Source organism: Antechinus flavipes, chromosome 1 (genome assembly GCF_016432865.1).
Source record: "Antechinus flavipes isolate AdamAnt ecotype Samford, QLD, Australia chromosome 1, AdamAnt_v2, whole genome shotgun sequence".
In the NCBI taxonomy this organism is placed as follows: domain Eukaryota; kingdom Metazoa; phylum Chordata; class Mammalia; order Dasyuromorphia; family Dasyuridae; genus Antechinus; species Antechinus flavipes.
Genome location: NC_067398.1, coordinates 535,743,089 through 535,756,673, shown reverse-complemented (window position 1 = coordinate 535,756,673; position 13,585 = coordinate 535,743,089). Strand labels below are relative to the sequence as shown.

At 33.6% G+C, this 13,585-nt stretch overlaps 1 protein-coding gene across 4 annotated transcripts in view; it reads right to left on the bottom strand.

Moving 5' to 3' along the window:
* Positions 1–13,585, bottom strand: part of HSBP1L1 (heat shock factor binding protein 1 like 1) — a 66,071-nt gene that overhangs the window by 33,012 nt on the left and 19,474 nt on the right. For 3 of the 4 annotated variants that reach the window (XM_051970572.1, XM_051970574.1, XM_051970573.1), the window contains 3 exons: positions 8,151–8,313; positions 4,924–4,990; positions 3,176–3,266 (listed from right to left, as the gene is read on the bottom strand). In XM_051970572.1, the coding sequence (XP_051826532.1) occupies positions 3,176–3,266; positions 4,924–4,990; positions 8,151–8,313 (321 nt within the window). The remainder of the gene's footprint in view (positions 1–3,175; positions 3,267–4,923; positions 4,991–8,150; positions 8,314–13,585) is intronic. The other variant, XM_051970575.1, reaches the window with a different exon arrangement.

Below are 13,585 nucleotides of genomic sequence, written 5' to 3'. Positions count from 1 at the left end.
TCTGAACATAAAATTATATTTAGAAAAAAATTTTTTTGTGATTTGAAATTTAAGACAGTAGTTTGAACACATTTGAGAAAATTAGGGTACTTTTATTTAAAGATGAATGTTACATTAAAGAATGAATGGAAATGGATATATTCTTTTTTGGGTATGCTATAAACTATCTCATTCTTAAAACTTGTGTTCAGCTATAGAGTTCACTACTTACAGTGAATTTGGTGATAAAAATTTCTAGGGTGCTTAAATAACTTCCAAGCCTTATATATTATATATGTTCTCATGCTTATAAGAAGACAACTAAGTGCTAAGGAAAATAATTACTGTAGAAACATCAGATAGAATTAGTAAAAGAATACTATTATATAAGCATTTCAGTTAATTACCCTACTGAATTTTCCATAAAAGTGGGTTTGTGAATATGAATGAATGAAAAAATGTAGATTGTCATCCTGTAAGAGGAAATTGGCTTACTTTGGGCAGTTTCTTTTTAAAAGACTGCATTATATTTTTGACAGCCAAAGACGAACAGTGTCAAAATGCTATTTTCACTTGTTCAGTTGATTTCTTGAAGTTATTGGATATTTTAGCTATGGTAAGTTGATAAATTGTAATTCCCCCACCCCAAAAGATTAACACTAAGCTCTCATGAGTATTAAACCAAAGATAAGGAATTTCTACCATACAATAGAAAATGAACTTCCATTTTAAAGAGACTGGGTATCTCAATATTTTCCAAGGGTCCATTTGTGATAATAGCTTAGAGGTTTCTTCAATTTCCTCATTTATAAAATTGGATTGTGATGGGGAACAAATCTGATCATACTTATCAAAAGCATTTGTACATTATTAAGCATCATGTGAATTTCAATTATCTTTTATGAAAATATTTGTGAATTGATAAAAGTATTCCCTGGGTGACACTTTCAATAAAAGTCCTATCAATCATAAAGGTAATCTAAGAACTAAATTTAAATAAGCAAATCTAATTAGTTACCAAAATAAACATACATTTAAAATTGTAATATCTATCATATTGTATGTTTAATTTTTCAAACTTTTGACAAGCTATCTCTTGTAGGAAGCAGAATCTTTATCCATAAAGAATGTACTTTGCATCTTTTAACACTGCAGTAATTCAGGTGTATTTGGGAAAAGTTGAAATAGATGTTATTTACATCTCTTCATCCATAGTTAAACTAAACATCTTAAAATTTAATGTCCAGGTAACTATATAAATAAATTCAGTTAATTACAATAAATACTAAATTACTGTGCTTGATGCTGATGATAAACATAATTAAGATTCTCTTATAGAGCTTATAGTACCACTGGGTATAAGTCACATGCAGAGGTAATTGTAATAGGAACTGGGTATGAACCTGTGTTCAAATGTTCTGCCAATTCTGGTCCATACCTTATCTCCCCTTACAGTCTTGGGAGCCCAGAGCATTTAAAAAGGTAGGTAATTCCCTGATGTTCATACATCTGAATTGGAATTCAAATCCAGGTTTTCCTGCTTCAGAGACTAGCTTACTCTCATATAAAATAGTAATACACAATAAATGCTTCAGAGGAATAAGAATGAAATGCTATGTGAAATCAGTGTATGTTATTTTACCAATACCTCATAACTCCCAACTTTTTAAAATGACATTAGTATATGAGTCATGATTACCTTTTCTATCTTTTCCTTAGTGTGATCTTTTAATGCTTGTGTCAAGAAGTTAATGACCTCTTGAATAACTTAACCATGTAATCCCTCAGTTTATTTGCAACAATCTTCTGCATTGCATTTCAGCTATGTCTTGGACTTCAATATCTTTTGAAATTTCACCAACTCCAAGAACTTCTAGTTCTACTTTAAAAATGTCTATTCTGAGAAATATTTCTTAATTTTCCCACATTTAATTCACACCTCACTGATATTTCCAGTCCCTAGACCTACATTTATTCTGCACTCTCATCATTATATATATCCAGCTTTGTGCTTATGGTCTGCCACTTTAATTCTTCACTAGCCACAACCTTAGAATGCCTTTTAATTCCTGAATAGTTTACTCCATTCTCTTTGAGGTTAGAAGTCCACCTGTTCTAGTTTTGCCAATCTTGCTCTTCCTTGACCCCAGGCTGCCATTGCCAAAAACACTGATTTAGCCTACTACAGATTTATGGTACCTAACTAGAGGTGGGCACCTTACTTTTCCTGCCTTCTGATCCTACTCTATATAATTTTAAAATATATATAATTTAGACTTTTTCCTTGTGTCTCAAACCCAAACTAGAGCTCTATATTCCTGCAGCAAAAGTCTTAACTTTCTAGTTAACTTACAAGTTTGAAGCCCTCAGGTTCTTCAAAACTTGTCAGCATCTCTTTCCCTCTGCAACTGTTTACCTTACTAGGACTAATAACTTTGATTTTGCAATTATTTTATATGGTTATGATCTAGTTCTTAGAAAAGCTAATTTACTCAGCACTGAAAAATGAACCCTTTTGAATTCACAATTATTGTGTATGGAAATTTTTTATTAAGATAACTGCCATCAAGTACTACAAACTCAGTAACAAATATACATGATTATTTTTAATAGAACATACCTGTTTTCAAGTATATACTACTTTCATTTCAAAGTATAGAAATTTAATGCCATAAGCTAAAAATATGAAATCTATAGAATTCCTGACTAAAAATACCAATTTTCACTTACAGAGTGGTATTTAAATCTGTAACAGAAAAAACTAAACTCTGAGGTACATGCACATATAAAAGAAACTCTTAAAAATACATCAGAGACTGTTATTATTAATAGGCTTAATTTATAAAGTTTTTTCTTAACGATGACATGAATATATCTCTCAAAAACTAAATACCTGTTTCAACATGATTTCTCTGAGGATTAAATATGAAAATATTAACCTACTCCTATTTAAGGAGAAAAAATAAGCACTGTAGTTTTTTAGGATAGTTACAATTGATAACCATAAGGAAAAATCAGAAAGCTTAGGAAATTGTCTATAGATTTATAATTTGAAATAATTGTAGATTTTCATATTTTTATTTTTGTATATAGATGGTGATTTCAGGTTGTAAAAACAAGTGTGTTGTCAATTTTTAAAATAAAAAAAAAATAATGGCCTTTAAAACATCAAATAAAAAAACTTAATGGTCCTTACCATTTATTCTTTGTATTTTGGATCCCTGCTTCTATCATGAGATCATTTACATTGTTCTGTAAATCATCAATCCGATTCCCCATTTCTTCCAGTATAAAGTTAAAGAGAACTCTAGTGCAGATTAATTTCATTAGTGCAATAACTTAATCCATTAGATACTTTATGGTAGTCCTTTACTATTCACTATCTTAATTTCCCTATAGTTATAGTAAAACAATTTTTAACATTTGTTTTTAAAAACTTGAGTTCCAGATACCCTTCTCACTCCCCATCCCCATGTTGAGAAGATACATGTGAAATTATGCAAAACAATGGTAGTCCTTTAGTTTGTATATCTAATATCACTTTTGAATTGTTAACCAAAAAGACTTTCTTAAAAGGTCCTTTTTTATAAGCATTTACAACTAATTCTGATAACTTGATTAAATTATGAAGGCTTAAAGCAAATTAAGAGGACAAATAGCAAATTAACTCCCACTGTCTAATTTGTGGAAAGGAAAAAAAATCCTTCATATAATTTTTTTCCTAACTGATAGATTGTTGAATTATTGGAATTTGAGCATGACCATTACTGTATTAAAAGCCATGAAAAGCTGAAATCCAGTGGATTTTATGTTTTATAGAATCAGGAATAACATCCAAAGAAACAGGAATTAACTACAGTGTGTTTTTAATATGTGACTGTAAATGTTTAAACATTTTGAGGACAATCTTTTTAACTAAATTGTTTTGCCCAATTAATTGTGTTGGACAAAATCTGTCTCTTTACACAGGCATATTTTAAGATATTTAAGTGTTGATTTCATTATGCCTTAGGATTAGTGTTTTTTCCCCTTATGGAAACTAATTTCCCAAATTGGAGTATTAGTGAGAACTTGTACAGATATATTTTGCATGCAGATATTCAACAATTTGATTTTTGAAGTGAATAAAATTTGTTTTCAGCAAATAAGTTGTTTTTCTTCTGGGTTTAAACGAGCTGGAAACAGCCTGTGGTACTTCACAATTTTTAAGTCAAAGCCACAAGTAAGAAGAGTTGAAGCAAAAAAAAAAAAAAAAAAAAAAAAAGGCAAAAACATAGTTGAAAATGATTGATGCTCATTAGTGTAAATAATGGGATTCAGATCACACAGACCTAGGGATTTCTTTCAATAATACTTTATAAATGTGAGATTATAAGCTTATAGAGTAAAGGGATTTTTAAGGTCTTATAGACCAGCCCCTTCAGGGTCTTGCCAGATGTCATTTTAAGGCCTTTGACTGTAAATCTAACATTCTTTACATAGTGCACCAACAATGCCTACTAAGAACTTGGCATAGTGTATAGAGAAAAAGCTAAACCTAGGAAGTTCTGAATTCAAATCCTTGGTCTAAAATATTAGCTCTGTAAACATAATCAAATCATTTAACATCTCTAAGTCTCAGGCAGCTGGTAGAAGGAGTTTCCACAATGATAGAATAACATTTTTGACATACTGAGGACAATAAATATGTATTTTTTTTATCCTTGAAAAATACATACCAACTCTCCTTCCCCCTCCTCACAAAATAGGAAATAATGTTCCATCCTCCATGAATATTAATAGATACCTTGGATTATCACCAAAATATATACTTTGCATAAAATATATGCATATTAGAAAAGTTACATGGAAAGAAATATTCAGGAATGTTGATCATGAAAACATTTCTTATTCATCATGCAATTTCAAAGCAACACTAAATTCTTTTAAAATATAAAAGGATATTTTTGAGAGTTATTGTTTCAGTCAGAGCTTGAAAATGTACCTGAAGTTCCTGTAGTAAATCATCTGCCTGGAAAAAAATTGAATATAATATTTAATATACATCTCTGAACATTAGAGTAAAATTGCCCCTGGAAAATTATAAAACTTTTTTAATGATTCTAACTTTAGAAATAGACACTTTTTTATATAAATGGTCTACACATGTGGTTATATGACAGAAATAGAATAGTGTGGCAGATAAAGAATTAAATATTACTCAAGAGACCAATGAAGAGACACCAAGTGCTTATGAGTAGGTTGCAAAATGTTTACGAAGAACTAAAAAGAACTGGAGTAAATAATGCCATCAAATAAATGTATACTTGGGGGAAAAAATCAATCTTATGGCAAAAAGGAGGAGGGATAACTAGTAATTCAGCAATATCCTTTGTAAATTCAAAAGAAATCTTAAGAAGCCTCCTCCCTCCACCAATGTAGCTTTTTTGTTGGATGCCTTTGGCAAACTGAAAAGACATGGACAAGACATATAGGACAGGTAAGCTTGGATATGCTATGATCTCTTTACTTGGAAAGAATGATCATATTGGTAAAATCCATTTAAATATTTTTTAAAAGACTTTAAAAATCATTATTTGCTCTTTTGAGCTGGATTGTCCCGTTTTATGGCTGTGGACACCAATACTTGGTACAAGAATTGGTAAAAAATTTTTAGTAACTCATTCCCAAATTTAATTTTATCTCTTAGACCACATTACTACTTAAAATGCTTATAACATTAAAATTTATAGTGCCTTGTTTCAAAGGTAAAAATCAAGTTTTAAGAAGCTGTTAACTGCTGTGGACAGATTTTCTGAAAACAGAATTTCCCAGCTAAGAGATTTAGACATGTGACATGTGACAGTAAGTACATATCATACTGATCTTCCATTTGCTGATGCTATTCTTGAATTTACCAATTCTGTTTTCAGATTTTTTACCTAAGTTTGTGGTTATCCATGCTTTCTCTATCTCTTAGGACCACAATAATGATTTGGCTGGAGAACCAATATTAGAAGGATGGAGGAGAATTGCCCTAGAAGAAATTCATGCAAGGTTAAAAATGGAAAGTATCTTAAATTTTGTTGTCTACCTCTCCTCCAATTTTGCAGAGAGAGACTATGAAGCCTAGATAAGTTAAAATGCCCAAGAAAGTACAATGAGTGACAGGGCCAATTGAAGATCCCTTGATTTCTGATTGTGCTTTTGTTAATATATCATCCTACTTCCTTCCACAGTAATGTTTACTTTTCAAAACAAAACACAGATGTTGCCTAAAAGTTAAATTTACTAAGAGATTTCCAAATGTTCATTCTCCAGTCATCAGAAACATTTCTAGCTCTAAAATTATATACAATATTGTTAAATTGAATTATTATTTAACATATACTTTTCTTTTTACTCTCAAGTTATAACATTCATGACAACAGTCAATAATAGAGCATTTGTCTCACATGCAAAATCAAGAATTTGGCATATAATATGTATAAGGAAGATACAAAACAACACCACAATTAAACATTTCAAACTTGAACCTAAGATTATATATCATTTGGGGGTGGGAGAATGATGTTGTTTTTTTAATAATTGAACCATAAAATCTACCCTATATACTATAAAGACTACCATAAAGTAGGCAATCCAATTAGAAGGCAGATGAAAAATAGCCAAACTTTTAAATTCTCCTACCACATAATTTAGTTATAACCTAAATGTTAGCTGTCACTTAAAGGAGAGAAAAGAGAGTGCAATTAGTTGGCAAAGCCAATCCAACTCTTGTCTAGAATAGTCTCACAGAGCCTTTCAAATAATAAATCCTTTCATCTAGTCTCGAGAGAAAATGCTGAATTACTGAATTGAATGAGATGTTTTAACACCCTTCCACCCCCAGTTGTAAGATCATTAAATCACTTCAAGAAAAAGTTATTCGAATTCCTAATTTTCTGGCAAGCTTTCTCTTATAATCATTGCAGCTTTGAGAGGCTGGCAGTAAAAGGTCTCAAATGCTAGTGATGGGAAAGGGCTGAATCCAGAGTTAGGGAGTAATGACTAGAACATGGAAAACTGCAGGGCATATAAAAATGACACTGGATTTGTGATCAGAAGAGTTTGCTTCTAAACTCAGCTGTTTTTAACGAGAAGAATGAAGCTTTGGATAAAGGAAAACTCAGTTCTCTAGGCTTCAGTCCTTAAATGTAAATATAGAGTTGGGTCCTGATCATTCCGTTCCTTTGGGCTCAAAAGTTCTAAGATAATGATGTTTTTAAAGAACTTCAGGTCCTATTTTTCCTCCCTAGCCCTTTAGCTTCATGCTTCTAAATTTCATTGGGACGAGGGCTGGGATAAGGAAAGACATTGCTCTACTTTTCCTGTCAAGGTGAAAAACAAAAAACAAACCCCCACCCCCAACCCCCCAAATAGGACTTTTTGTCAGTGGGAGAGCCTTCTGCGGACTCAGATGTCTGGCTGAGAGACGCAAAATTTTACAAGAAGCAGGCTCTCATCATTTAACTGCATACATATGTATGTCGATTATTGTAGTAAGCCGAAGAAAACTAGCTACGCACTAGCCCGCAGATCTGGAAAAAATCTTCGAAAAAGTCGAATGCAGTAATTCCTTGGTCCTGGGTGCACAACCCTTTGGCTTTGCTATCCTAAATCCCGGGAAGCTGAATTCCCAAGAGGGAGGGAGACAGACGGGGAGAGAACGAGGAGTTATGGACGAAACTCGAACTTACAAACTCCGAGAGAGCCAACTCGGTTGAGGTGTCGGTGTCTGCCATCTGTAGCCTCTCCCTGCGTAGCTCCCTTACAGCGGCAACCCTGGTGGTACCCGGCAGCCCAAGTGTATTAAGGAGAAGACACCAACCCAGAAACCGTCGGAGCTAATACGGGCGGCGTCCGGAGCAGCAGCCTCCCACTCTCCAGCTGGTGGAAGGCTTCTCCCGCCTTATGACATATCGCCCGCCAACACTAACCGAGTCTAACCGCCTTCTAGCTCTTCTGGCCTTCCGTCCTCTTCCTGGGGCTGTGACGGAGTTGAGGTAATTCCCACTCACCTTATTTATAAACTCCCAGGACGAAATAACCCAACGTGAATGTTAATGAGCTAGTGGAGTGCTAAGAGCAAGCTTATCTATCCGTGCCAAGATTGAGTTTAAAAAAGATTCTCTCTGGGAAAAAAGTCTCACCCGAACTCCTGATTTCCTCAAGATCCTACTTACTACAGTAGGTGTCAAGGCGTGAGGAGACTGAACGTGAGTAATAGCAGGGATGGAAATAACACCATACTTGAAAGCTGATTTACAAAGTAAAATGCTAATATACATCTGTATGTGCTCATGATATTTTAACCTGCAGTAAAAAGAAAAATAAGAATTAAAACTCAAAAACCAAATTTCGACATTTTTCACCTCAAATGACCTTAAAAAATAGTAAAGTGAAGAACATTTAATTCCCAAGCAAGGTTAAAGCGCTTTAAATACAACGAAATGTTTTTAATGAACACACCTCAACCAAGTGGCTGGTTCATCTTTTTTGGCTGGCTAAATCAGGAAGGAGATAATCTCTAGAGGAAATGACTAGTCCTGTATGTAGAGGTATAAGGGTATAATTGGCTGTTAAGGGTATAATTGGCTGTTACCTTGGATGTTTTCATTTGACTTCTCATTTACTGTGTTGGGTGGGGTCGTTGTTTTCTTCTAAAGCTGAATACTAGGCCCTGCCTTCGATTACAACCAGGAACCCATCAGGTTTTGCAGCCCAACACTGAAAGCTATTTTGGTGGACTGCCAAAGTAATGAGTTGTGGTTTCTATTCTTACATCACAAATGATTGAAGATGTTATCTGGAAGGGGCTTGTAGCCTCCAAGAGTGTGATTTTATTTTTTATTCAGAACAGAGTCCTTTCTAATCTCCCACTTTTTCGTGAACCACAGAACATTTCTTAATGCAGGGGTCTCTTGATATTTGGTTGTTTTACCCAACTTTCCACACAAAATTAGAAGTATGCAGCCTTGTAGTCAACCCTGTAGTAGTCCAACTACAGAAGCAATTAAGCCTATTATCTAATCCCTATGCCCTTCTTTACACATACTTGTAATAAAACCAAGCTCCAAATGCAGTGTTTTGTTTTGTTTTTTGAATCCCTACATATAGCTAATTTGGATTTCATTTGAGGTAAAGTAGACAAAACTTGTTGAATTCATTTCTTTTTTCTTGTTGGTGACAAACTGGCAGATTATTCTCTGTGCTACTTAAATGCATTAGAAAGGAATAATTTGAATTGCTCATGAATATTCTATTCCCCTAATTAACGAGGCAATGCATGGTTAAGTAATTCTTATGGTATTTTACTGAATGTACTCTTGAACAATCCAATTTTCATTATATATCCTGAAAACAAATCACCCAAGTTCTGTTTCTTCATGATGCATAAACATACTGTAATAGCATGTTTTGATCACTCAGCAATAATTAAAGTCCTACTATGTTCCAAGCAGTTGGACTGTGAATTACAATACTGAGAAAATTGATTGTCTTTCTCACTTCTTGTTTTCCTTAGTAAATAAGTTTGGATATTTCAAAAAGGGAAGAATTTACAAGTAGACATTATAAAATGTAAAATGGATAATTTATATTTTAAATTTTGCACAAACAAAACCAGTACAACCCAAATTAAAAGGCAAATAGAAAATGGGGGAGGGGGGAGCGGATTATAGCAAATATGTCTGATAAAAGCTCATTTCTCAATATACAGAAGACAGAGTCAAATTTATCAGAATATAAGTCATTCTCCAATTGATTAATGGTCCAAGGACATGTACAGTTTTCAGATGAAAAAAATCAAAGCTATCTATAATCATATTAAAAAATGTTCCATATCACTATTGATTAGAGAAATGTAAATTGAGATAGCTCTAAGGTACTACATGTGAGGTGGTATCACACGTACATGTATCAGATTGGGTAATATGACAAAAAAGGAAAACTGGGACATTAATGCATGTTGGTGGACTTGTAGACTGATCTAACCATTCTAGAATGCAATTTGGAACTATACACAAAGAGCTATAAGATTGTATATACTGTGACCCAGAAATACCACTATTAGAGCTGTATCCCAGAGAGATTTAAATAAAGGGGAGAGGACTATTTGTATAAAACTATTTATAGTAGTTCTTTTTGTGATGGCAAAGAATTACAAATTATGGAGATGCCCATCAATGTGGGAATGACTGAATAAGTTGTATATTATTATGATGGAATTCTGTTGTGTTATAAGAAATAATGAGCAGAATGATTTCAGAAAAATCTGGAAAGATTTAACGTTGTATACAATAATAGCAATACTATATGATAAACAGCTGTGAATAATTTAGCTATTCTTAACAATCCAATAATCCATAAGATTTATGGTGAAAATTGCTTTCTTCTTCTAGAGAAAGAACCAATTGTATTTTAACAGAAACCAAAGCATACTATATTCACTTTCACTCATTCTTTTTTTTGCTTTCTTCCTTTTTTTTTTTTTAAGTTTGAGTTTTCTTCCACAAAATGAATGATATGGTAATATGTTTTTTATATGATTGCACATTTATAATCTATATTAGACTGTTTATCATCTCAGGACAGGGTGATAGGAGGAAGATAGAGATAGAATTTAGAATTCAAAACTTAAAAAGAAATATTAAAATTGTTTTTACACATAATTGAAGAAAAATAAAATATTATTTTTAAAAGTTTGGATGTTTCTATGAATATCATTGCATTACATTTCAAAGAGATCAGAGAAAGAAGAGAAAGATCCACATGTATGAAATTTTTATAGCAGCTCTTTCTGTGATAGCAAAGAATTGGAAACTGAAAGGTGCCCATGAATTGGGGAATGACTGAACAATTATGATTTATATGTATAATTCCAGAAGGTTAATGATGAAACATGCTACCTATTTCCAAACAATAGTTTTTCCTTCCTTTCTCCCTTCCTTCTCTATTTCTTTCCCTCCTTCCCTCTCTCCCTCCAACCCTCTCTCTCTCCTTATTTCCCTTCTTCTATGCAGCTAAGGTGGTGATTTGCTTTGCATGACTACAGATATTGTAATGAGTTTTATTTTTTTTTTCTTGTCTTTGGGTGGAGAATGGGGAGGAGAGGAGAGAATTTGGAATTCAAAATAAAGATAAAAAATAATTTGTGATATTTAAACTTGAAGAAAAACTATTATTTTTCAAGAAATGATGAATTAGTTTCAGAAAAGCCTTGAAACACTGCTATGAACTAATGTAATGTGAGCAGAATCAGTAGAACCATTTATATAACAACAATGTTGTAAAGATGAACAATTTTGAAAGACTTAGTAACTAATAACACAATTACCAATCACAATTGTAAAAGATTCATGATGAAAAGTGCTATCCATCTTAAGTAAGAGAACTGATGGACTCAGAGTACAAAGTGAAGATGATTTCTTTTGTTTTGTTTTGAGGGGGAAGCATGATTAATATGGGCATTTGTTTTACTTGACTATGTGGGTTTTTTGTTTTTGTTTTTGTTTTTGCCTTCACAAAGGAGTAGATGGGAGGGAAAGAATTCAGAACTGAAAATTCAAATTTTGAATTGATTTTTTTTAAAACAGCATTGTAGAAAATGCCAAGCCAACTCTCTCGAACCTTTGGAATTTTCTCAGAATTCATTCTTAATACTATTCAACCTTTCTGGGCTGCTTCTAAAAGCATCTTTTTATTTCCTACTCCTGCCCCCTGCTGGAGAAAAAGAATGCTAAAAGAAAGGTTTATAGAACATAAAATGTTCACATTGGTAGGGATCTTAAGATCATTTATCCAGATTCTTCAGTTTTCAAATTGATGCAGTGCTAGTGGTGTGAGAATTGAGATGGGGAATCCCCTTTGGTCAGCAAAGGTCCAATGTGAAAGAATTTGCAAACCTGAAATCTGAATGGCAAAAGGGATTTTTATTGGCACTGAGAAGCCAGCTTTGCTAGGAAGACAGACTTCTTAGTGGCAAGATCCATCCTGTCAAGGAGAATGGCAAAGGCTAACACTGAGAAGATGATATCTTCACAGAGGGCAGGAGTCCTGGCAGGCAGCTTTGCCAAGAAGAAAGCTTCATTGACAAAGAAACTTCCTGTTTTGGACTTCTGCAAGATTTGGAGTTTAGAATTGTCTTTTATTAGTGGTCTGAGGCTTGGGCTTCCATTCAGAATTGAATGGGAATCCCTCAATATTGTCAATGCTCCCAAGCCTAGATTTCCAGTTAAAAAGAGAGTACATACACACACACACAATATGATAAGCTCCTGAATGGTGTTTTGAACCAAGTGAAATTAAAGAATTGATCCCCCAAGGCAAGCAGGCAGAAGACTCTGAAAGAGATCAGTGTAGCCCCATGGTCCCACACTTTGGGGAGATGATCCAGTCAAATCCAATTAATGTCAAACTTCTGAGACCCACCCTCTCTAGGAATCTCAGTCATGTCCCTGAGGTTAAATTTTACCTATAAAATCTACTTATGGGCCATCCCATGGCTGCTACCTTCCTTTGTGTCAGCCCCCTCTCCCCCAGCATTCTGTCTTGTGATGTTTTTTTCCCTTTCCCTATGCCACATGGTATCTCCCCTAAGTCCACTATGTTTCCCAACCCCACTTCTTATACCTAATTATCTCTTTTAGGATGCTAAGTACTTTTCAGAATTTAACCTGCCAGTTAAGGGCATGCCCCAACCTCATAGGGTGCTCCCTTTCTATTGGGTAATTATGAGTTTCACTGAGGAACTTGTCTTTCATATGCTCTCCCACTCTATTTCATATTTACTATTTCTGGTGTCTATTGTATCCTTTCATTTTGTCTGTAACCTATTTCTCTAAATAAATTTATCTTTTGCCAAAGAGAGTAGCCATTGTAAATTCTTCACATGACTGAATCCCAACTTTTGGTGCCAAACTTCACATTACAGATCACATCATTTATGTGTACATATTCATATACTGTTTTTTTACTTTGAATTTGAAGGAAATTTTTATTTCATGAGACTTACATGAGCTTCTTTCTTTAACTACATGGTTCAGGTAAAATGTAATAAAGATCTGAATTAGTGGTTTGGACATCAAAGACATTATAGGCATAAAATAAACAACCCAACTACTCTGCAAAACAGTGATACCAGCCTTCATTGCATAATTATGCCTAAAATTTTCTCTTTTCTGCCTCGTGGTTGTCTTGCTTTTTCTTCATGTCCCAGCTAAAATCCCACCTTCTACAGGAGGTCTGTTCTGATTCCTCTTGATGCTAGTGTCTTCTCTCTACTGATTATCTCTAACTTATTCTGTATAAAGAGTCCTTTGTACATAGTTGTCTGAGTTCCTTAAAAGCTGGGACTATCTTTCTTTGGATCCTCAATATTTAGTGCACTGACTAACAAGTATTTTATAAGTACTTATTGATTTGTTTATTTGGTAGTCCATTATACAGAGGAAATAAGGAAGAGGAAAGAGAAAATGACCTTGAGTGGTAAAAATATGGTAAATTAGGATGAGAAGCTGGCTTTGTAGGGAAGAGAATGAGTTTATTTAGGAATACATTAAGTTTAAAGTATTAATTAGATCTCCAT